The 22,829-nt window shown below is 40.0% G+C and overlaps 1 protein-coding gene across 1 annotated transcript; it reads left to right on the top strand.

Annotated features, from left to right (window-relative positions):
* Positions 1–18: 18 nt before the first annotated feature.
* On the top strand, positions 19–20,731 carry zmynd12 (zinc finger, MYND-type containing 12). Its single transcript, XM_052039501.1, has 8 exons — positions 19–300; positions 2,682–2,823; positions 4,546–4,717; positions 5,929–6,098; positions 8,192–8,314; positions 10,715–10,841; positions 13,757–13,902; positions 20,343–20,731. Exons 1-8 carry the CDS (start codon positions 185–187, stop codon positions 20,502–20,504), a joined length of 1,158 nt encoding a protein of 385 aa, XP_051895461.1. The 5' UTR covers positions 19–184; the 3' UTR covers positions 20,505–20,731.
* The last annotated feature ends 2,098 nt before the right edge of the window (positions 20,732–22,829 follow it).

Here is a 22,829-nt window from a genome sequence, read left to right as displayed (position 1 = left end):
CTTTTTATTATTAGATTTGATATGTGATACCTTTGTGGGTGGAAGTGCAGCAGGCTCTGGGCCCAGAAGAGAGTCCTTAGCAACGTGCCCCAAGTCCTTAGCAACGTGCCGCAAGGCCTTGGTAACGCAGCACTTGAGAAGCTGAGAGGGTTTCAGATAAGAATTGGCCTCCCAAGATATCGACATGCTAAGTTCTTCTATTTATCCACTTGCTAACCCCAAGGGTGTCAAACTGGAGTGTGAGTTGTGCCAAAAAACCGCTCATGTGATGTGCCCCCAGTGCAGGGTGACTTTCTACTGGTGAGTAAAGGCTTTCGCTTCACCAAATCTAAAACTAGCCGGGCAGCTGACCAAACAAGGAGAGTGGGGTAGCATTCTGACTCCACTTCAGATTTGTTTCAATTTGCAATCAACAGTTAGAAAAACAAAAGTGCCCATTTTACAAAGGAACAGAGAAATTAAACTGCAAGCCATAGATAAAACAACCAGCACATTCAGATTAAAGCGTTGGCGTGCACTAGGCTTCTTAGCCCAGGAATTTTTACTGCCAGTAAAAGCTTTTCAGAGTGCATTTATTTTCACTTTGTAATGCACTTATAGCAAGTTTATGAAGGCACCCACTGATAAAATATTAAAGCATCGCCAGAAGGATGTAATTTTGTACAAATGTAACAACCTCCTTAACAATAATGCAAAACATCTGCCACAGAGTTGAAATCAAGTGTAATTAGTTTTTTTAGATATGAAATTCATATTTAAATATGAAATTTTAATTTGGTAATGAATTAATGCTGAAGAGTAAAAGATTTTTTAAAAAGGAAATGCGTGTGCTTCAAATGCAGTCAGATTAGTTGCTGAATTTGTTCACAAATGTGAGATTTTATTTAAAAAATAATTCCAATTCTTGTCCATTATACAGCTTTGTTTACTGAGCAAAATAAAGTATTGAAATTTGCCATTGGAAAAAAAAACATTAATGAGAAATGATGAAAATAAATCTGCCTTAGAACGCATTCTAAGTCCACTCTACAGGAGAGGAAGTTTACACAAATCTACTGTAGTTGGTGAGATAAGGTAGATGTGGGCTATGAAACTAACATTTTTCTGCTATCAAACACATCTTTAAAACCCTCTTCCCTGACTTCAATTCTAATGTGAATAGCTCATAGATTTCTTTGAGCTCATAATTTAAATGCCTTTGCTACTTCCCTTCCCATTATTTGCCATTAAAATTTCCCCAAGACTCATTTTAATCTCTATTTTCACTTGCATCTCTTGCCATGCCCTCTGCAAACTCATCTCCTCTGAGGTCTGCTTTCTGCTCTCTAAACCCCATTCCTGTTATGCTGCTGACTATCCAACTTTCCTTCCTGTTTGCCATACTAGCTGCCATTGCAACTGATTCTCCTCCCATTTAAAAGAACCATCATCACCTCCCAACGCATAGAAACTCTTTCTTTATCCTTGCAAACTACTATCCAAACACAACCTTCTTTTCCTCACTGAAATCTTTAAATGTATTGTTGCATCATAAGTATGTGCCCATCTTTTCTGCAATTCTAAGTCTCTCAATCTCTCTATTGTCTCTGTTATGTCAAACTGCCTGTCTAGCACCGTCTTTGATGTTGCTATCTCCTCCAGTTAAACAGAAAGATCGAATGAATATTTATACTATTGCCACCAACTCCATCATCCATCACTATCCCAGGCTGAAGTAGTTTATCCAGTCTTAGCATCCTGTAAATGTTTAAGTTGATTTTCTGACTCCATATCCTGTCCATCACAAAGACCACTGAATCCACCTCCATTACATTTTCTGACAATTACCAGCTTTGACATATCCACTTCTAAAACCCTAATATCACATCTGGTCTTTCTTTCTTTTCAGTTACCCTTCCTTCACTGTGGAGTTCAGCTATCCTTCCCAAATCTCCCTATCCCACATGTCAAATACTCCCATCTTTTCCCATCTTCAGGTCCCATGTTGACTCTCCCTTCCTTTGACTCCTTCACTCCACCATTGACATATATGCTTTTATTGCCAGAATTCCCTGCAAAGTAACTCCATTTCTCTGGTTTCCTTTGACCATTCTCAAATCCCAACTCTTTGATTTTGCTTTATATCCCTCCTACTATCTTTTGCTTTGTCTTGGTGGCCCTCTTTGCTTTGTATCAGATGTTATACTTATGCACTTCAGGACTTGGGCACATAATTTAGGTTGTTGTTTCAGTAAAATACTGAATATATGTCATGCCATCTGAGCTTTCTCATATCTAACATTAAGCCCAGGATCTGTCTGCCTGTTTCAGATATTATGCTAGATGTGATAGAAGTTGACTGTGGCACTTTTCAAAGAGAACCAAAGATTTCTCCCAGTCAACATTCCACACTTAACCAACACCAATAATAGATTCATTGGTGATTGGATTCACTCCTCTTTGCAGGAGGGGATTGATGTGGGGTGAATCAAACAAAATGAACAGTGACAGCCATGTTGTAATACACTGTATAATATGCATTCTGGAATGGTTCTACAAGATATGATTAAAATGGAACATCATAATAATTCCTTTCACTTTTTATATGGTCCATTCATATTTATTGACTATGCCAACATTTATGTATTCCATTGTTATGGATGATCTATCAGGATTAAATGCCTCTAACTGTCTTCTCTCAGTGATGTAACACACCAAGCCGCAGACTGGAATGGAATCCATGAGAAGATTTGCCAGCTCCTGATTCCAGTACGGACACCACTGCCATTCCTCAGCTCTACCAAAGAGCGAGAACACAGTAAGGAGCAGCTGGTGCAGAGACAGGTAAACATTGAGTATCTTTCATCTATAGTTGTTTATTTTTCTTGCTCCAGTTTTCTCCTGTCCTCTCCACAAAGTACTGACTTATGCAGGTGAGGATATAGGTTCACTATGAACAGCAATCATTAATGTCATTCTGTATATGTGATCGTAGACAGAGTGTTCCCAAGGTAATAGCCAAGAGCTGGCAAAGTCAAGTCAATTTCTTTATGTACCACAGTCCTCAGCAGCATATTTACAGCAGGAAGGCTGCCTTTTATTTACTCCTTTACTGAAGTGCTGTGGTGAATTTCTGTTCCTATTTCTTCCCATTTTCAACATCATCTGAGTCGGTACTGACTAGGAAATGGACTTAAGACTTGTCTGTTTGTCTGAGGTCTGAAATGGGCCGTAACAATTGAATCATTGGTAAGTAAATTCAATGGCCTTTAAATTGTAGATAGCCTGAGAAGCCACATTAAAGTGGCACTCGAGTGGGGCTGAAGTGGTACACTTTGGAAGATTGAACTTGAAAGCAGAATACAAGGTTAATGGCAGGGCTCTTAGTAGTGTGGAGGAACAGAGGGATCTTGGAGTCCATGTCCATAGATCCCTCAAGGTTGCTGCGCAGGTTGATAGGGTTGTTAAGAGGACGTATGATGTATTGCCTTCATTAGTTGGGGTACTGAGTTCAAGGGCCGTGAGGTAATGTTGTAGTTCTGTAAAACCCTGGTTAGACCACACTTGGAGTATTGTGTTCACTTCTGGTCGCCTTATTATAGGAAGGATGTGGAAGCTTTAGAGAGGGTGCAGAGGAGATTTACCTGGATGCTGCCTGGATTGGAGAACACGTCTTATGAGGATAAGTTGAGCGAGCTAGGACTTTTCTCTTTGTCAATATCCACGTTCTCAACTAGCACATGAAGCATGGGACCTGAGGTATCAATGAAGTACTACCAAGCTGTTTCTATAGAAGAGCCTTCCAGTAAAAATTGGACTACAAAATTATTCAGTTTCTTTAAGTAGTTGTCTTTAGCCTAGTACGTTTCAGTCATTATATTAATTGATTGCTATGGTAAGGTAGTTTATTCAACACAAAAAAAAACACTTAATGTCAATTAATGCTCTGACTTCGGCCTCCTACGATGTTTCAGCACGTCATCTTCCATCCGGGCATGTTGCATTCCTCAGGAATCTATGTTGAATTCAGCAGTTTCAGGTAGCCAGCCTTTCCTGTTTGTGTCAGAGATGGCCAGCTCTCATATAAGGTCATCCACCCGTAAAATTAACTTAGTTTTTCTCTCTCCACAGATGCGATCTGATCTACTGGGTGTTTTCAACATTCTGTTTTATTTTAGACTTCCAGCAACCGTTGTTCTCTGCACCTGATGATTCTACATGTTCTTTTGTTTCTTTTCTCTCTCCCTAACTGTTGGCACTAAAATAACTGTTACCTGGACAACCCTGGTATGTCCACCCTATCACAGACATCCCCTTTGCTTTCTCCATTCCTCCCTCCCTCTCCAACTTTAAACACACTTGGTTTTTTTTTCACTTTTCCAGTTCTTACAAGTGGCCTTCCACCTGAAAGATGACTTTGTTTTTCTCTCCATATACACTGTTTGACCTCCTGTGTATTTTCAGATTTGTTGTTTATGTTTCAAATTTCCAGCATCTGCATTTTCTTGGTTCAATAATATTTAACATTGATGGTTGACATTTTTCTAATGCTTTTGCTGTTTACAGAAACATCTCATTGATCTGACACGGACTGTGGCTCAAAAGCTTCTGTTCGAGGGTAAACATGAAGAGGCTATCCCTGGAGCCTTGCAGTCTTTGCGCTTTGCGATAGCTGTTTATGGCAGCCTCTCTGCTGAGTTAGTGCCATCTCAATTACTCCTGGCTGAAGCTAGTATTGGTAAGGATATTTTATGTACCATGTGGATTGCCAAGTCACATGGAAAGAACTATACAGTTATTAAACTGTGTCACCACAGACTGTCCATCTTAGACATAAGGAAGATAAGTACAATTATTTCCTACATGGCAAGTTAAGAGGACCAGAGAAACAAAAAAAACAAAGGGTCCAAGTAAAGAAATTATTAAAATATACAGAATAGCTGCAATAAAAAACTGAAAAGCTGGAATGTTTGCCTTTATGTGGGAGGGCTAGAAGTCATGTTACAATGACCTCCATGTAGAGTACAGTAATTCTGGGCACTGAGCTTCAAGAAGTGGGCACAGAGCAGTTTCACCAGCATGATTCTCAAACTAAAGGGGTTAAATAATGAGGGCCGGTTGCATAGATTAGATGTGTGACCAGTTAAGTATAGATTAAAAAGTAAGTCACTGGAACTGCTTATCAAAGGAGTCAATGGGAACAATAGAAAACGATTATTTCCTCACTTGATCATCCAATGCTTGTGTTTTTTCCCATTTTCATTTTGTTGCTTCAAAATTTGTAACTAAGGCATACTTTCACTGAAAAAAATTGCACTGCCTCCAAATTCTTTTCTGCTCATTTCCACGGTTCCATGGTGATGATTCTTCTCGGGGCTTTGTCAACTCCAGAATGGAGATGATGCATGGAAATAAATTCTTATCAACATTTGACCCCTTTGCTGTGTAGTAATTTTCAGATAACTAATGGACAGATTTTAAGTGAAGATGTGCTTTCTTACATTCAGTTGAATGCTATTCATTGAAAAATACTTTGTGATCATTTTTCTGTTATTTTCTCATACTTTGACAGCCACAAATAGAATATTTCTGGAGTATTAATAAGGCACTTTACCCTGGTGCCAGCATTCGTTCAGTGCCTTTTTTAAGTGCTTATTTTTCATGTGTGAGCCTAGCCAGTTGGTGTTAGCAGGTTAGAAATCACAGCAGAACCTGCTATTGATATAATCAATCAACCACACGTAACAAGAGTCGGGTGTGATAAAAACTGTTGTTTTCTAGGTAAAGTCTTCTCACTCAGCAGACCAGAGGAATCTGGGACCTGCTACTTTGCATTGCTTACACCATTACCAATCAACATGTCAAAGGAGGTATATTTGTATTTTTAGGACTTGTAGTGTTAATGTACAGTCAGTAATTTCACCATTTTGTACACGGAATGCTGCCCAGGCCTTGGCCGACTGGATGAAGCAGAAGAATACCTCTCTCAAGCTCAGTGGACAATGATGAAGACTACAGAGTGTATTAATGCCATTCAATACAAGTTGTACCGAAATCTGGGTCTTCTGTACACTGCTAAATGTGAATTTGACAAAGCACTGTGGTACTTTGCTGATGATGTAAGTATTTGAGAAGAAATGGGTTGACAAGGAACAGCAGTATTAATATTGTGTAGTCTCTTTCAGTTTTTTTCCTCCAAATTTTCCCTTCCTTCATTCTAGAAGCACAGATAGCTGTTAGGATAAGGGATGTAGGAGCCCTGGCTCCTCAACCAAGTACATGGCAAGTGGCAGCAAATCATGATAGAGAAAAACAAATGTATCTTCCGACTGCTCCAGGCTATAACATACTTAAAAAGTTTGAGAGGGGGATAAAAAGGAGAAAAGGTAGTATTACTTATGAGGGATAACATAGTGGCATTAGAAAAGAAAGACATAGCTACAAGGAAGACAAAATATGAAATGGATTGTGATAAAATGCAATAAAGGATCAATCAAACGAATGGGCATAGCAGTGGAATAGAAATAAAGGGAAAATATGCAGATAAATTAGGGAATAAGTATAAAAACATAGAAAAATAATCATAGGGAATTTAAGCTACCCCAGTAGTAATTGAAGAGATAGGTGAAGGGGATGTGGAAATGGAGTTTCCTCCAATTTGTAGAGGACTCTTTTCTAATTCAAAATGTGAAATATATAACAAAGAGATTTAGCTATTGCATCCAGGACTAGGGAATGCACCAGAGTAAGCATGGGAAAGGGAACATTGAGGGAATATTCACCTTAACATAATACAAATTAAAATCATAATAGTATACCAAAAATCGGGTCAATCAATTGGAGGAAAGCTGATTTTGAAGGGCTGGGAAGTTAAAATTAAATGGGCAACACTTTTGATAAATTGTGAGGTAGAACAACACAGGAAATCATTTTAAATGGTGTGTAAATGAATGCAGGAAACATCCTGGTACACAGAAAGAATATCTCACCACTCATGATACCACATCGAGATCTTTGAAACAATTAAAGATTTTGATAGAGTGGATACAGAGAAAATGTTTCCATTTATGGGCAAGAACAAAGCTGGAGACCAACAATATCAAGTAGTCACCAAAAAATCCAACAGGGAATTCAAAAAGAAACTTTTTTACCCAAAGAGTGGCAAGAATGTGGAACTCACTACCACCGGAAATGGTTGTAGCAAATAGTACTGATGATTTAAGGTGACGCTGGACAAACACATAAGAGAGAAAGGCACAGAGGGTAATGCTGATAGATTTAGAAGAGGAGAGACAAAAAGATTGGGGATGGAACATGAGTGCTGCTGTGGACTGGTTGGGCTGAATGGCCTGTTCTATGTCTCAAATCCTGTCCCAGTCTCCCCTGGCTAGTAAACATTTCCCTAAGGAATGTTCGCTCCAAGGAAGGGTTTTATTTAATCTGATTCTTCACTTAACAGAGATTTCACTCACTGGAACAAATGGTGGGGAATGCATTTCACTTCTTGCAACGTGACTGGATCCCCCAAGTAAATTTGTCACACAGTAGCCAGGCAATGAGTTGCCCAAGTACAACAAGCAGTGAGCTGATTATCTGGAAATTGGCAGTTGCACAATGATGTCAGGGAGCAACTCTAGCCAGGAGGGCAATGAATTCCCTCCCTGACAAACTGGCAGAACTGAACTGACTGGTTGGTGAACTGGATCATCCCAAAAACTAGTGGGAAGTGTGGATCAGTGAAGTGCCACTGTGTCCTCCTCGTCCTTCACCACCACCTTCTGAGCACTAGGTACCAAAATAAATTATATCTGCAGGAAATAATGGTAATCTACCTCCCATCTAACAAATTTTCAAATAACAAAGGATTCTTTGTTAACCAGGGAGACCTGTCTTGCAATATAATTAAACCATCTGTTGTACAGATTCCAACATCTATTTTATGAGAAAAAAACTAGGAGGACAGGGTTGGGGGGACACAGATAATTGGTCTTAGTGCATCATGCTTCTATAATGGACATGGCATGGATGAATTTACAGTTAAAATATATGGTATGGCACCACAAACATGAGCCATTCTGCTTGTCCACTGCCATTATTTGACAGACAAAAAAACCATCATTGAATGTGAAACATCCAATTGATAGCTCATGCGAGATAAGCTGCCTTGTCTTCCATTTGAAAGAGACTAATAGCAGGAATTTACTTTTGACAGATTTACCACGCCACCCGGGTATTTAGTGTGTCCGATATTCACACAGCTGGTGGGTATTACCATATGGCCAATGTGTTTTACAAGCAGGAAAAGATGGACATAGCAGACTCGCTGTACTCAGAGGTAAACATCAGAATTATGTGAGCAGCATGATCAGTCAGGACAAGACAAGTGGTAATTTGTCTTCTCACTTTACCCAAACTGGAAACAGCTCCATGGATGTGACACTCGTTCTCCTCCCAAACTTGTTGATGGTGACTTAGCTCGGGGCAATGCAGCTCCCCCCAGTATAAAAATACAGTTTCCAACAGCAGTTTATCAATAAGACTATAAGATATAGGAACAGAATTAGGCCATTTGGCCCATCAAGTCTTGTCTGCCATTCAATCATTTCTGATTTTTTTTCAACCCCATTCTCCCACCTTCCCCCCATAACCCTTAACCCCCTCACCAATCAAGAACCTATCAATCTCTGCTTTAAATACACCCAATGACTTAGCCTCCACAGCCCTCTGTGGCAGCAAATTCCACAGATTCACCCCTCTGGCTGAAGAAATTCCTCCTCATCTCAGTTTTAAAGGGACATCCCTTTATTCTGAGGCTGTGCTTTCGGATCCTATACTCTCCTGCTAATGGAAACGTCCTCTCCACATCCACCCTATCCAGGCCTTTCAATATCCGGTAGGCTTCAATGAGATTCCCCTTCATCCTTCTGAACTCCATTGAGTACAGGCCCAGAGACATCAAACACTCCTCATATGTCAAGCCTTTCATTCCTGGGATCATTCTCTGGACCCTCACCAGCATATCTTTCCTGAGATATGATACACCCAAACTTGCTCAATGATGATCAATAGTCAGAAATCTGGGTGGTTTCCCAATACCATATCCTGACCTAATCCCAAGCTAGGGGGACCTAATGCCGTTTGTGGTTCTCAACACAAGTGAAATGTATTAACACAAAGCACTAATATAACTGGGAAAAGCAGGGTAACAGTGTGGGTCATGATTGGGATACAGAGAAGTTACAGGGGATATGAACAAGCTAAATGAATGGGTGAGGACATGGCAGATAGAATACATTATGGAAAAATACAAAGTCATCCATTTGTTAGAAAAACAAGAAAAGCAAAGTACTTTTAAAATGGTGAGCAATTAAAAACTGTGGGTGTTCAGGGGGAACTGAATGCCCTGGTACACTAACCACTATAAATTAATATGTAGATATAGCAAGCAATTAGGAAGACAAATGATATGTTTGTCTTTATTGCAAGAAGATTTGAGTAGAAATGTCCTGTTAGGTCCCAGTGAGTCCACAAGTGGAATTTTGTGTGCAGTTCTGATCTTCCTACCCAAGGATACACTTGTGACAGAGAGGGAACAGTGAAGGTTGTCCAGACTGACTCCTGGGATGGCAGGAGAGATTAAACAGACTGAGTCAAGACAGTCCAGAATTTGGAAGAATAAAAGGTAATCTCAATGAAATTTATAGTAAACTTAAAGGGCTTGAACAAGGTAGGTGCAGAGTTAATGTTTCCCTGGCTGAGAAGTCTAGAACCAGGTGTCACAGTCTCAAAATAAGGGGCTGGCCAAAAGGGACAGGGAAGAGGAGAAATTTCTGACCCAGAGGATGGTGAATCTTTTAAATTCTCTGGTGGGTTATGGAGGCTCTGTTGCTAAATATACTCAAGAAAGAGACTGATGGATGTTTAAATATTAAGAGGATCGATCTACAGTATATGGATTTAGTGCAGGAAAGTGGCACTGAGATAAAAGATCAGTCTTGATCTGATTGAATGGTAGTGCAGACACAAGGGGCCAAATGGCCTGCTCCTTCTATCTCTTGTGCTGCTAATCTCACTGAGCCACCAGGAGACATTAATTCTTTAACCATTGTTCATATTTCAAATTTACTGCTAATAAATTCTTTACATACAAACAAAACAGTCATATTTCCTTATGGAGAGTGAGAGATAGGCACAGTGAATGGAAGAGTTACACTAGAGTGTTTTAAATTGAAAAGGCCATACTAAAGCAGGAGGAGGACTTTAAGGCTGAAAGCTTAGTGGAATTAATTTGTCTTGCTTAATCTGTAAGTACTTGATGGAGCAGAGTGGGTAAAGATTTAATCTAGATCGCACCTGAGTACCTGGTGCTCAAACAAGGTTCCTGAAATAAGAAAGTGATATCCTGGACTGGTATCTCTGCTCAAATTCCAAGAGAACTGTATAATTGGCAACAATTTTCTCTAGTATTAGAAATATTATATGTAAGGTCATTACAATCCACATTATAGGTGTGTGTAGGAATGGATTTAGCACCCTAGGATTTTGTGCATAAAATGCGTTTGTGTCATCAGAATCCGGTTTATTATCACTGACATATGCTGTGAAATTTGTTGTTTTGCATAAACAAATTAACTTGTAAATTTGTTTAGTAAAGAATAAAAAATCTCTTAAATGAATAAAGATACATAATATTGTGTTGCTTTTAAATAGCAGTAAATTTAATATTTTCATGCAGGTGACTGATATCTGGAAAAATTTCCTGGGTGAACTGGTTGAGATGGAAATACAAAAATCTCTGTGGAAAGCTGGCATCAGTTCACCAGAACCTGGCACCAGCCTCGTTGATTTGGAAGATGTTTTTGGTTGGTACTCTCCCACATTGTCTGTTTCCTTAAAGTACAGTATTTGCACATAGAGCAGTGAGAGTAGCATGGAGTGGAGCCAGCCATGCCAGATAATAGTAACATCTAAGGACAATCTCTCCTAGGTTAGAATCTGGAAAATATTCGTTTCAAATTCTCTCCAGTTTCAATCAAAATTCTCCTTGGCCATCCAGAATAAATGTTGAATTGGCAGTCCTACTGATGAACAAAACTACTCTAATTTGTCCCAAGAAACTCTAATGATCACTAAGCTTGGTAAAATAGTCAATATTATGTCGCAAACAAATTAATTTGAATGATATTGGACACTTGGCATGCAGGGGCATCAGATTGAGAAGTATTGAGAGCCTCAGAATAGAGTGTTAGTTGTCAGATATACAGGTGAATGTCTTCAGAGTGTGAATGAAGAAAGGATTCAGTGTAACAAAAATCTAAAAAGAGATAAGGAAGTGTAGCGTTTGAAAGTTGGCTTTGGCTAATCATGTATGTGGAATATTAGGAGATTAATGGACAGTTTGCATTAGCATAGGAGTAAGGGTCTCCATAACCTCTAATGCTCTTACATCACTAATCCAACCATGCATACCTGTATAAATTTGCATGCTAACATCATGCTTACCATACAGAAATAATTATATTGGCTTTGTACTCACGTACAGACTGATAAAGATATTAATCAAACATTTCTCTACCTCTTGGGTTCATAAGTATGCAACAAAGAAAAGTATTATGTTGATCCCAACAGAATTACATTTTATTTAATTCAATTTATTTCCTTCTCCACCATGGTCATCAATCCTTGGAGAGGTATAATGCCACTGGGCTGATAATCCTCTAATTGCTCAGCAAAATTGATTTGCTTCATATGTTATCTAAATCAATACATTTACAGATTATTTGATGATACCGACTGAGAGAGCCACAAGCCATCCTCTCAGCACAACCGAAGTGGTGGCACAGCAAACATTTAGCCAACTTTTTCAGGAGCAATCTAAAATTTTGCTCTATTGGTTATTATTTACTCTCAACTCAACTTTCCTCAGTGGCAAAAAAGAAACAATTCTGTATAAAGACATCGTAGCTTCTTCCTCAACTTTCAGTAATCAATGTAAATCAATATCTCCTCTCATTTACTAATTAGGAAATTGATTTTCAGTGTTCATTCTAATGAAATTCCTGCATAATTTTAAAGACAAAAGAACTATTTGGGTAGAAATAGTCTCATTATGTCATTATAGTCATAATTTCTCATCCCTGGTATCCCAGTGAACGTGTACTTCCTATTTGGCTACAAAATGGGGCACACGAAAAATAGCAAGAAGCAGAGTAAATATGACTTAACCATTACTTTGTACAAATCCTTAATTAACTCTGCCATGTTCTCCATACACCTTTAGAAAACTGTAATCCTGTTGACTGAATTTATGCTTCTAACTGCCAGTCCTCAGACACAAGACTCTCCAGCAGAGGTCAGCATTAAATAACCAGAAACGGGAGTTGTGGCTAATCTTTCTAGGGCTCAAAGCTAATTGTACTCTGGAAACCTTCTGATCTGTATGATTTGGATGGAAAATACCTTTACCAAGGGATATGTCAGGAGGGTTTAACATGTTATTGTATCTCATTGATAGGCAGGATAATAAACTAAATTCCTTATCAACCACCTACATATAGTCAACCATTTAGGTAAAGCAATGAACCTTATGAGTCTAATCACTGCAGTGATGTCCTCCTCTACCAGTTACTAGATGTCGGGAAATACAGAACAGGTAAAGAGAAAGAAGTATTTCAGGTATATAGCTGGAACCTGCTGCTCAAATGGGCACAGATACCCATGGATACCTAATATACTGCATCATGTTCTACGTATGCCATGATCGAATTGAATTACAGGCCAGTTTCTAGAGGCTGAAAGGCAGATATTTGTGGTTAGGTCACAGATCAGCTATGATCTTAATAGAAACTGATCTGGGACTCTGATTTACAGTAACCTGCAGTACAGCCACTCCATTCAGGACCCATGGCTCTACAGGCTGTAGCTTCAGCTTTAATAATTGATGAGACAGCAAAGGAACATAAATACAACCAAGCTCAATGCAAAGCTAGTAATTCTTATATTGTTGAATATTCTTTAAAGCTTTCACAATTCACACATTTACCATGCAATTATGCAAAAGGTATTCTTTAGACAATTATTTCCCTTATTTTTGGGTGGTCTGCAGCATATAGCTTCCTCTGGTTGAGGGATAATGCAAACAAGATCCCATACCATTGCTAATGCAGTCTCTCATGGAGGGAAGTATACAAGTTGTTTCCACGAGTTGTTAATAGGTACATAGAGACAGGACTAAGCTATTTAGCTCCTTCAAGCCCGCTCTGCCATTCATTAAGATAATAGCTGATACGTGACCTAACCACAAATACCTGCCTTTTTCCCTTATACCTTAAAACAATTGGTTAATAAAATTTATCAATATCAGACTTTAAGTTGCCAATTGATCAATCATCCAACTGCTGTTTGTAGAAGAGAATTCCAAATTGTGACTAGAAGTGTTACCTAACTTCTCTCCTAAAATGGATGACTCACTCTTTTAGTGTGTACTCCCTAGTCCCCAAACAATGAAATAGTTTCTCCACCCTTAAATTTCAATGAAACCATTGCTTTGCTCTCTCAGTTCCAGGGAAAAATATACTAGTCTTTGTCATTCCTCCTTGTAATTTAATGCATGGAGTATAGGTATCGTTCTTATCCAAGCCCACTGTCTGCTTCGTAAGATGTAGTGCCAAGAATTGCTTAATTGTTGTTATTATTACACAAGCTTTTCTAGAATTTCTTCTATGAGATTCTGTTTTTAAATACAAATGTTTTTCTGCGTTGTTTGGTTCTCCTGAAGATGAATCCCAGGAAGCAGAAGCAGTCAAGGTCCTGCATGCGATTTTTGACATGAGAAACCAGGAGCTCCTCGTGAAAAATGGCAAAATTGGAAATATTGCTCACACCTTGGCAATGCTTTATTACCTGTTCCTGGACTTTAACAAGGTAAGCTTCACATTGCTCTTTGAGGAGAAAAACCCATTAACGTGCACAAATCATTTGAAATTGATGCAAATAGACATGATTGTTGACTATAATGTCATGGTCGCCCAGCTATAGGAAGGATATCATTGAGCTGGAAAGGGTGCAGAAAAATGAGGATGTTACCGGGACTGGATAGGCTGGGGCTTTTCCCCTGGAGCATAGGAGGCTGAGGGGTGACCTTATAGAGGTTTATAAAATCAAGAGGGGCATAGATAAGGTGGATGGTCACAGTCTCTTTCCCAGGGTAGGGGAGTCTAAAACTGGGCAACATAGAGTTAAAGTGAGAGGGAAAAGATTTAAAAGGGACTTGAGGGGCACCTTTCCCACACAGAGGGTGGTGGGTAGATGGAACGAGCTGTCAGAAGAAGCTGTAGAGGTGGGTACAGTTATGATGTTTAAAAGGCACTTGGACAGGTAGATGGATAGGAAAGGTTTAGAGGGATATGGATCAAAGGCAGGCAAATGGGAGTAGCTTGGATAGACATCCGTGGTCAGCATGGATGAGTTGGGCCAAAGGGCCTGTTTCTGCACTGTATAACTCTATGACACTATAACTGTTCCTTTGGATTATAAAACTACACATATCACTCTGCTATTTAATCTGAGAGAAAAAAAAACAATAATCGTCTAGTAACCTTAACACCTAAATTCAAGGAAACTGCTAGAGTCTGTACTTAAGAATAGAGTGCCTGATCACAATGAAATTTGTCATTGATTTTTGAAGATGGTATGAACTTGTAAAGGATGGGTGCAATACGATGAACCCAAATGTTTTTTTATGAATTGCGAACAGAATCTTACCTAGGATTTCAGATGGCATTCAGTCATGTCCCTCATAAGAGTTGTTACTTAAAGTTGAAGTTTGTACAATGGAAGCCAGGTTTTGTTCTGGATGGAAAATTGGCAGGAAGCAGAGACCACAAACGTATAGTCCCGTTGACAGAACGTGACTAGTGGTGTCATAGGATAATAGAGAAGGTCTGACACAGAGGAGACCCTTTGTTTCTACTACACTGCCTAAAATCCTCACCCACATCCACCATCTCCACACACAAGCTACTTTTTGGTCCACAATAGGCCCTACTCTTTCCTCAGTTATCCTCTGTTTCTTTATGTACAGAAAATATCTTTGAATTCCTGAGATATCTAAAAGTAACAACTGACCCAGCAGTAGCTGTTTCCATTCAACTTTTGCCTAAATCATTTCTTATCGAGTAAACTAACCTTCCTCCGTTTTAGAACGTTATTGCTTTTATTGCCCTTTTCCAAAAATATCCTACATCTAACTGAATTATGCCTACTGCCATGAAAATGCTGTCCCATTGATACTCCTGCAACTTGCCCCACTTAATGTCCTAAAACTAGACCCAGAATTGCACAGTCCCCTCTTGTTGGGCTTGCTATGTATAGGCTAAAAATATTCTCCTGAATGGAGTTTAGAAATTTTGTTCCTATACCTTTTACATTCTCTGCATCCCAGTTGATTTTATGGTAGTTGAAATTTCCAATATTACTGCCCCAGTGCTTTTGCCCTTGTTAGAACTTTCCCCACCAACATGTTCTTCTAGCTACCTCAGAGTGTTCAGAGGTCTGTGATACACTTCCCATGGTTTGATTATGCTTCCTTGCTTTGGTTCAACTCTTACAGCCTCATTTAAGATCTTCGAGCGAGTTATCCCTTCTCCCAGCCATGAGTGTATTTTAACCAATATTGCCACCACAAACTCTCCTTTATCCCACTATCTTGTCTGAAAATAATATTACCAGTTATATTGAGATCCCTTCCTGCTCCTCTTTAAATCATGTTTCTGTAATAGTTAAAATATCAGCTTCCATGTGTTCATCTGTGTCTTCAGTTCATCTGTCTTTTTTCACTATATGCCTTGCATTTACCAATATACCATTAAGAACAGCCAGACTCCTTTTTTTCTCTGTTTGCAACCATTGTTTACTCCACCTTTCAACTCTCACTGGTTTTATGCATTCTATTTCCAGTTCTGCTTTTCTTCCTTCCAAATCTAAGATCAGCTTTTCAACTTCTGATCAGACTTGTTTAAACTCTGCACAGCAACATTTGCATTCCTGCCCAACCTTGTGTTAATACAAGCTGTCTGGTCTGTACAGATCCTATCTTCCCCAGAATTCATCTCAATGCTACAGGAATCTTTCTCTGCACCTTCTCTTCAACTGCACTATCCTCCTATTTCTGTACTTACTGGCATGTCACACCTGAAGTAATCAAAGATTAGTACTTAGTCTCCAATAGTACAGCTAAAACTGATCATGGCATTTATAAATGATTTAGATGATACTATAGAAAACTACATATCTAAGTTTCTGGATGATGGAATGACAGACAGCATTTTAGATAAAATTAATAGAACAGAATTAAATTAACAATGCTACGTCATTTATTTTCACTCTAGAACGGATAGAACAAAGTACTTTCTGAGTGGCACTACAGCCACCCGTTCATGCCATTTTGGCTGCACATTGCACTCTGTCTCCCACCTGGAACCTAAGTGTTCAGACTGCGCGAGAGGGAACCATAAATGTATCTGGTCCAGTTTTGAGGGCACATTATTTTAAAATAGCTTTTATTCAGTGTTTACGTTTAGAATGGAGAATGGGGAGGGAAGAGAAAACAAGTTTCTCCTGAAGTTGGACAAAAAAAAATAATCTGTGGTTTGGAAAGACAAGAACGGCAGGCGTTAGTGAACGTGACCAACTTCTGTTCCAAATTGCACATCATCCTGACTTGCAAATGTCTCACCGTTCCTTTATTGCTGCTGGATCAAAATCCCGCGACTCCCACCCTAACCGCGCCAAACAGACGTGACAGTCCGACGCACCGAACATTTTCCCAAATAAGTGAAGGCCAGTAAATGCTGGCATTGCCCTTACATCTCGTAAATGTATGTAAAGAATAGCCTCCCTCGGTGACTCGATTGTTAGAGTGGTACTGAACCAAATGACGAGCGAATTTCTGCCATGTTGGCCTCATCCTTTCCGGACCGCACCAAATAATTAGTTTTCTGATGCAACCATGGGGCGCGGCTTCCTACAGTCCACTGGTTCTTTTTGGAAGGTGTTCCCACGAATCAAATAAAAATCTTCAAGCCTAACACCCTCCTCCACAGAGTGCCATCTGACCCCCGTGTTTGGAGCATTTTCTGTTTGTTTGAAATTTATAACAGCTTTGAGGGTCAGGAGAGCCGAGAGGCAAAGAAAGTTATTACTTAAATATTTAACTCAGGGGAAATTCTACAGCACGCAATCGAAAATAGCGTCCTCGCATTGATTACACAACACGAGTTTGCTATCCAACAAGTCTAATTCGTGGAAAGGCAAGACGGTGTATGAAATTTTAATGGCTACAAATGACAGTTCTTGATGAGATTAGCGTTGCATTATTCCATAACCTTGAAGATGTATAAAAGTGCCAGAGAGAGAGAGGAGGCGATACTCCAGGTTTGCCTGCTTGGGAAAGCCCAGAGCGGACAAAGATTATAGGTACATGCACGTGTGTTGAGCGCTGGGAGACAATGTGGTTGTATGTACACAGGATCCTAGAGCGTCCAAGGTTACATAAATCATTTAGTTTCTCAGACGGTAAAAGAGCTCCGATTGCAATCTTGTCCAGTCATATAACAGGCAGAATCAAGATTCTAAATGAGGAATCTTAAAGCATTCTACCGTAGTATTTGGTTTGGGCTCGATATATCAATTCATCATTAAAGAAGCTTGGAGGGCATTCAATAATTCATAAAAGAAATGCATTTTCGAAAATAACGATGAAAATCTCAGTTTAAACTATGACGTTTCTCTGTACGACATTCACATACATCAGTGCAAAACAGCGAGTGTGAATTTTTAAGTATTATCAGCAATCCCGTAGCCTGAGTTCCAAGCTTATTACTGAATACATTGTGATGCTTGATTTCATTTGGTTGTATTCGGCACCAGACGAACAGTCCTACCTTTGCGAGTACAATAAATCCATAAAAATCGGGAACGTGAAAATTTACCCGCTCATGGACTCAGGCGCTCCATCATGAGTTCCCTGTTTCCGAAGATATTCCCGCTCTAACAGAAAACACGTTTTAGCAATCAGCAAAGCTTTACACACCATTTTGTCCCGAGAACTAGGGAATCAATACTTCATTAATGGGACAGTCACACTGGAACTTCCACGGCCCTGAACTGAACGACCATGACAATAGGTCATTTTAATTCAGGTGGCGATCTTAATGTGTTTTAATGGTAGGTCGGTGACTAATTTTAGAATATCTTAACAATATATGCGGTCATACTGAGAAGGCTCTTCGCCATTTGTTTATTTTCCTCCCTCGGAAATAGAAAACGTGATAAATTGCTTTTCTATGGTTGGAGAGTTTGGAAAAGGGTTTATTGTTTCAGGATAACCAGGTGGTGGTTCCTAGAGTCAGTAATGGAAACAGGCCCTTTGGCCCAACTCGTCCCTGCCGACCACGATATCTATCCGAACTAGTCCCACGTGCCTGCCTTTGGTCCATATCTCTCTAAACATTTTCTATCTACCTGTCCAAATGTCTTTGAAACACTGTAACTGTACCCACCTCTACAGCTTCTTCTGGCAGCTTGTTCCATCTACCCACCACCCTGTGTGTGGAAAAGTTGCCCCTCAGGCTACTTTATAATTCTCAAGACCACTGTCTGATTGTTGCTTCCTAAACCTTAAGTATGCTTCCTTCTTCCTCTTGTCTAAATGTTCCACCTCTCGTCAACCATGGTTCCTTCACCCTACCATCCTTTCCCGGTATCAGTGGGACAAACCTATGCAGAATCCCATGCAAGTGGCCCCTAAACAACCTCCACGTTTCTGCTGGGCAATTCCGCGAGAACATGTGTTTCCAATTTACCCCCCCCCCCCCAAGTTCCTGCCTAACAGCACCATAATTAGCCCTACCCCAATTAAATACTTTCCCATATTGCCAGCTCCTATCCTTGTCCATGGCTATGCTAAAGGTCAAAGAGTTGTGGTCACTACCTTTGAAATGCTCACCCACCGTAAGGTCTGTCACCTGACTGGGTTAGTTGCCTAGTACTATATCCAGTATGGCCTCTCCTCCAGTTGGCCTGTCCACATACTGTGTCAGGAATCCTTCCTGGGCACACCTAGCAAATTCTGCCCCATCTAAACCTTTTGCACTAAGGTGGTGCCAATCAATATTAGGGAAGTTGAAGTCACCCATGACAACAACCCTGTTATTTTCCAAAATCTGCCTGCTTATCTGCTCCTTAGTGTGGGGTGGGGACCTATAGAATACTCCCAATAGAGTGATCGCTTCCTTCCTGTTTCTGACTTTCATCCACACACTCAGTAGATGATCCCTCCACAATGTCCTCCCTTTCTGTAGCTGTAATACTTTCCCTGATTAATAATGCTGCTCTTCACCACCCCCCTGCGCCCCCCCCCCCCCATCTTCCTCCCTGTCCCTTTTGAAACATCTAAACCCCGGAACATCAATCAGCCAATCCTGCCCTTGTGACTGCGAAGTCTCTGTAATGCCTACAATATTGTAATTCCATGTACTAAGTTCTAAGTTCATCATCCTTATTCTTAATACTTCTTGCATTAAAGTAAACACATTTCAACCTGTCCAACTGCCTGTATTTATGCCCTATCTACTGCCTATCCTTTCTCAGTCTCTCTGCACATTGCATCCACCTTTTCTCCAACTGCTCCCTCATGTGACCTCACACTCTGGTTTGCATCCCCCTGCCAACCTAGTTTAAACCCTCCCCAACAGCTCTAGCAAACCTGCCCACAAGGACATTGGTCCCTTTCAAGTTCAGGTGTAACCAGTCCCTTTTGCACAGGTCATACCTTTCCCAGAAGAGATCCCAATAACCCAAAAATCTGAAACCCTGGCCCTTGCATCAACCCTTCAGCCACACATTTGTCTGCCATATCTTCCTATTCTTACCCTCACTGGCACATGGCACAGGCAGCAATCCAGAGATAACTACCCTTGAGGTCCTGCTTTTTAGCTTCCTTCCCAACTGCCTATATTCGTTCTTCAGGACCTCATCCCTTGGGATCACACTTCGCACTTTCAGGGACCCACGTACCTGGATCCCAAGGTCTCTCTCTGTTCGGGTCGTGGGGGATGGGGGGGGGTGAAGAAGGGTGTCTTCACTCAGATAATTCAAAGAAAATCACAGTACTTAATCCCAAAAGGACTTGTTCAATAGACTTTTGAAAGGTGAAGATCTGTTGTACTCCTGTGGTGCAGATTCCAGGGGCTGTATGGCCCCTTGCTCAAGGTTTCTGTATGTTAATAAGGGGCAGAGAAACTTTTGTCTGAATCAAAAACTATTTACAAGTTCCTTTAACATAGTCTCTTGCCTTGTTGCAGGCAGTTGAATATGGTGACCTGGCTTTGGAGGATAATGAGTTGTTTGCACACAACAAAAAAGAGATTGCAACAATCCAACGTCTTCTTGAAATGGCTAAAAAGGCACTTTCGTATCCTGGCGGGAAGGGACCATCCGCCTATAATTGGGCTAATTCTTGCTAAAAGTTGCTGTACCATTGTGTCAGGTTGTTCAGTTTGAATACCAAAATGGAGAAGTGGTTACATTTCAAGTACTCACATGGAAGTGGCCTGAGGCTCTGCAATGTTTTGGCAATACATGTATAAAAACAGAAAACTGTCTGTGCGTTTCTTTAACAAAGATAGCAAGCGAGGGAACGCGAGCTTCATCCGTGGCCATTAAAAGCCAGTATCATATAACAAATAATGGGTCAATGCCACACAGACTTGTATTTATAAAACAAATGTTTCACAACGATATCACAAGTACTGTACAAGTCAATATTTTGTGCAAATACAACAACTGTTTTATGCATAGCAAAAAAAAACTCTTGAATGGGGGGAATAAGAATTAACTACCCATTTTGGTTGAGGGAAAAATATCAGCATTGACACCAAAATAAATCCCCACTTTTTGAAGTTTCTTCCTCCACCTCCAAGTATCAATCAAAAACAGCAAACTAGCATATCAACCAGTGGAGAGCAACCTCAGAAAAGCAGTGATTATCCAGCACTGTAACAGGGCAATGCAGATTTATGTAAAATCAGCACCGACATTTAAAAAGATGCTAAGCGTACCATTTGAAGAATTACCAAGTACAGTTAGAAACAGAGCAGAATCCACATTTATTTCTATTCTATGTTATCTGTTAATTACATCAGGTATTCAATTTCAACAAAATCAAATACATAACAGTAAAATCAACAGAGATGAGTATAACCTCCGCACTGTGGCCTTGAATATGTCTCATATACTTAGAAATACAATGTACTTGACCGGAGGCCTGGACATGCCCCAAGCTGTCTTCCACCACAGTCCCTCCACGCCAGAGTTGTTTCCTTTGGGCAAGGGAGACAGAAGGCAGATTTAGAATGTACAAAATATTGAGAGGTCCAGGCAGGGCGAATGGGAAGAGGAAAGTACATGTCAGATGATTGTTAAGATTGGAGGGGGGGGGGGGTGCGGTGGGGGAGATGAGCTAAAAAACCTGGAGCATTGGGGATCTGGAACTCGCTGCCCTAAACAACAGTGGAAGCAGAGATCTTCATGTTAAAAAAAGATGTCCAGATGAGCAAACTGAAAAACGGTAATTTACAAGGCTACACATTAGGACCTGGTTGAATAGCTAAATATGCTGAATAACCTTCAGTCTATTAAATGATTCTTAGACCAGCTGTACCCATAGGGTCATCATGCCCCACATCTCCATCCACTCACTTCACCAATAATTCGCAACAGACTCAGCGTTTGAGGTTTTGTCGGCATAAGTTCACAGCCCTGTAGTGACCATTTTAAAAAGGCAAAAAAAAAGACCAACTTTAAGACTGAAGAAAAAAATAAAAGGTTATAAAGTTTAGCGGGAGTTGAGAATTCCACTCCCCATCCCACACTCAGTTTTATGGGGATCTGGAACTCGATAACTTTGAGGGTGGTAGAGCCAGAAACTCTCAGCATTTAAAAAGTACCAGGAGGGGCGCTTGATGGGCCGTGACGTACAAGGGCAGTTTGAGTAGTCCATAGTAGTTTTTCTAGTTAAAACTGACCGAAATCCCTCCTGTGATATTCAGTAAATTTAAAAATGGAAAACAAAGTACACTGAACGCATTTGTGACATACTGTACAGATCCAACACCAACTTCTCAGATAAGTTCAAACACGAATGTTTAAATGTGTTAATTTTACAAAAATCTTGGCGATACGTGTTCCAAGGGGCTGTTTCATTGTAGAACATATATGATGCATCTGTGTTCGATGTAACCCTTCATTTGTCACTCGGTTATTGTTAGAAAGCACAACTCAGTTTAAATAAGTGATTTTAGTTTCTATGAATCATTTTATTACATTCTAGAAAAATTGAAACAGAAGTATATGTACAGTATTTACCATGATCAATGTAACTAACACCACAGCCATGCCTTTTAAACTAGTTATTCAAATACCACTTGAGGGAGTTTCACAAACTGCTAGATCCATAAAACATTCTATAAACTCCAAAGTGATAATAGCAAAACGGCCTAGGCTGATAGTTTAATAACATTCTTAAAATAAAACACAGAAACTTGGATCCATAGTGTTAAGTGTTGTTTAACAATTGTAAGGTTTCCGGTTTTTTTATTAATAATGTTTAACTCCAAGCATATGAATCTCTCCTTTCATATATTCACGAACCTGGGGACCTTGCACAGCTATTATTTAGTGCCAGAGAGGCCGGAAGAAATGCATGGTGCAGTAGAGGTGGAGAATGTAATCATGCAGCATTACAAGCTGCTGCTAAAACCACGAGGTTGGGGGTGGGGGGGGGGGGGGCA

This window comes from Pristis pectinata, chromosome 26 (genome assembly GCF_009764475.1).
Source record: "Pristis pectinata isolate sPriPec2 chromosome 26, sPriPec2.1.pri, whole genome shotgun sequence".
Lineage (NCBI taxonomy): Eukaryota > Metazoa > Chordata > Chondrichthyes > Rhinopristiformes > Pristidae > Pristis > Pristis pectinata.
This window is presented reverse-complemented; position numbering and strand designations above follow the sequence as displayed.

Excerpts from the sequence above, each read along its gene's own strand:
- zmynd12 (XM_052039501.1), top strand. The coding sequence starts at position 185 with ATGCTAAGTTCTTCTATTTATCCACTTGCTAACCCCAAGGGTGTCAAA. Across the intron at positions 4,718-5,928 it reads CCTGGCTGAAGCTAGTATTG|GCCTTGGCCGACTGGATGAA; the intron begins GTAAGGATATTT and ends AATGCTGCCCAG. Across the intron at positions 8,315-10,714 it reads CAGACTCGCTGTACTCAGAG|GTGACTGATATCTGGAAAAA; the intron begins GTAAACATCAGA and ends ATTTTCATGCAG.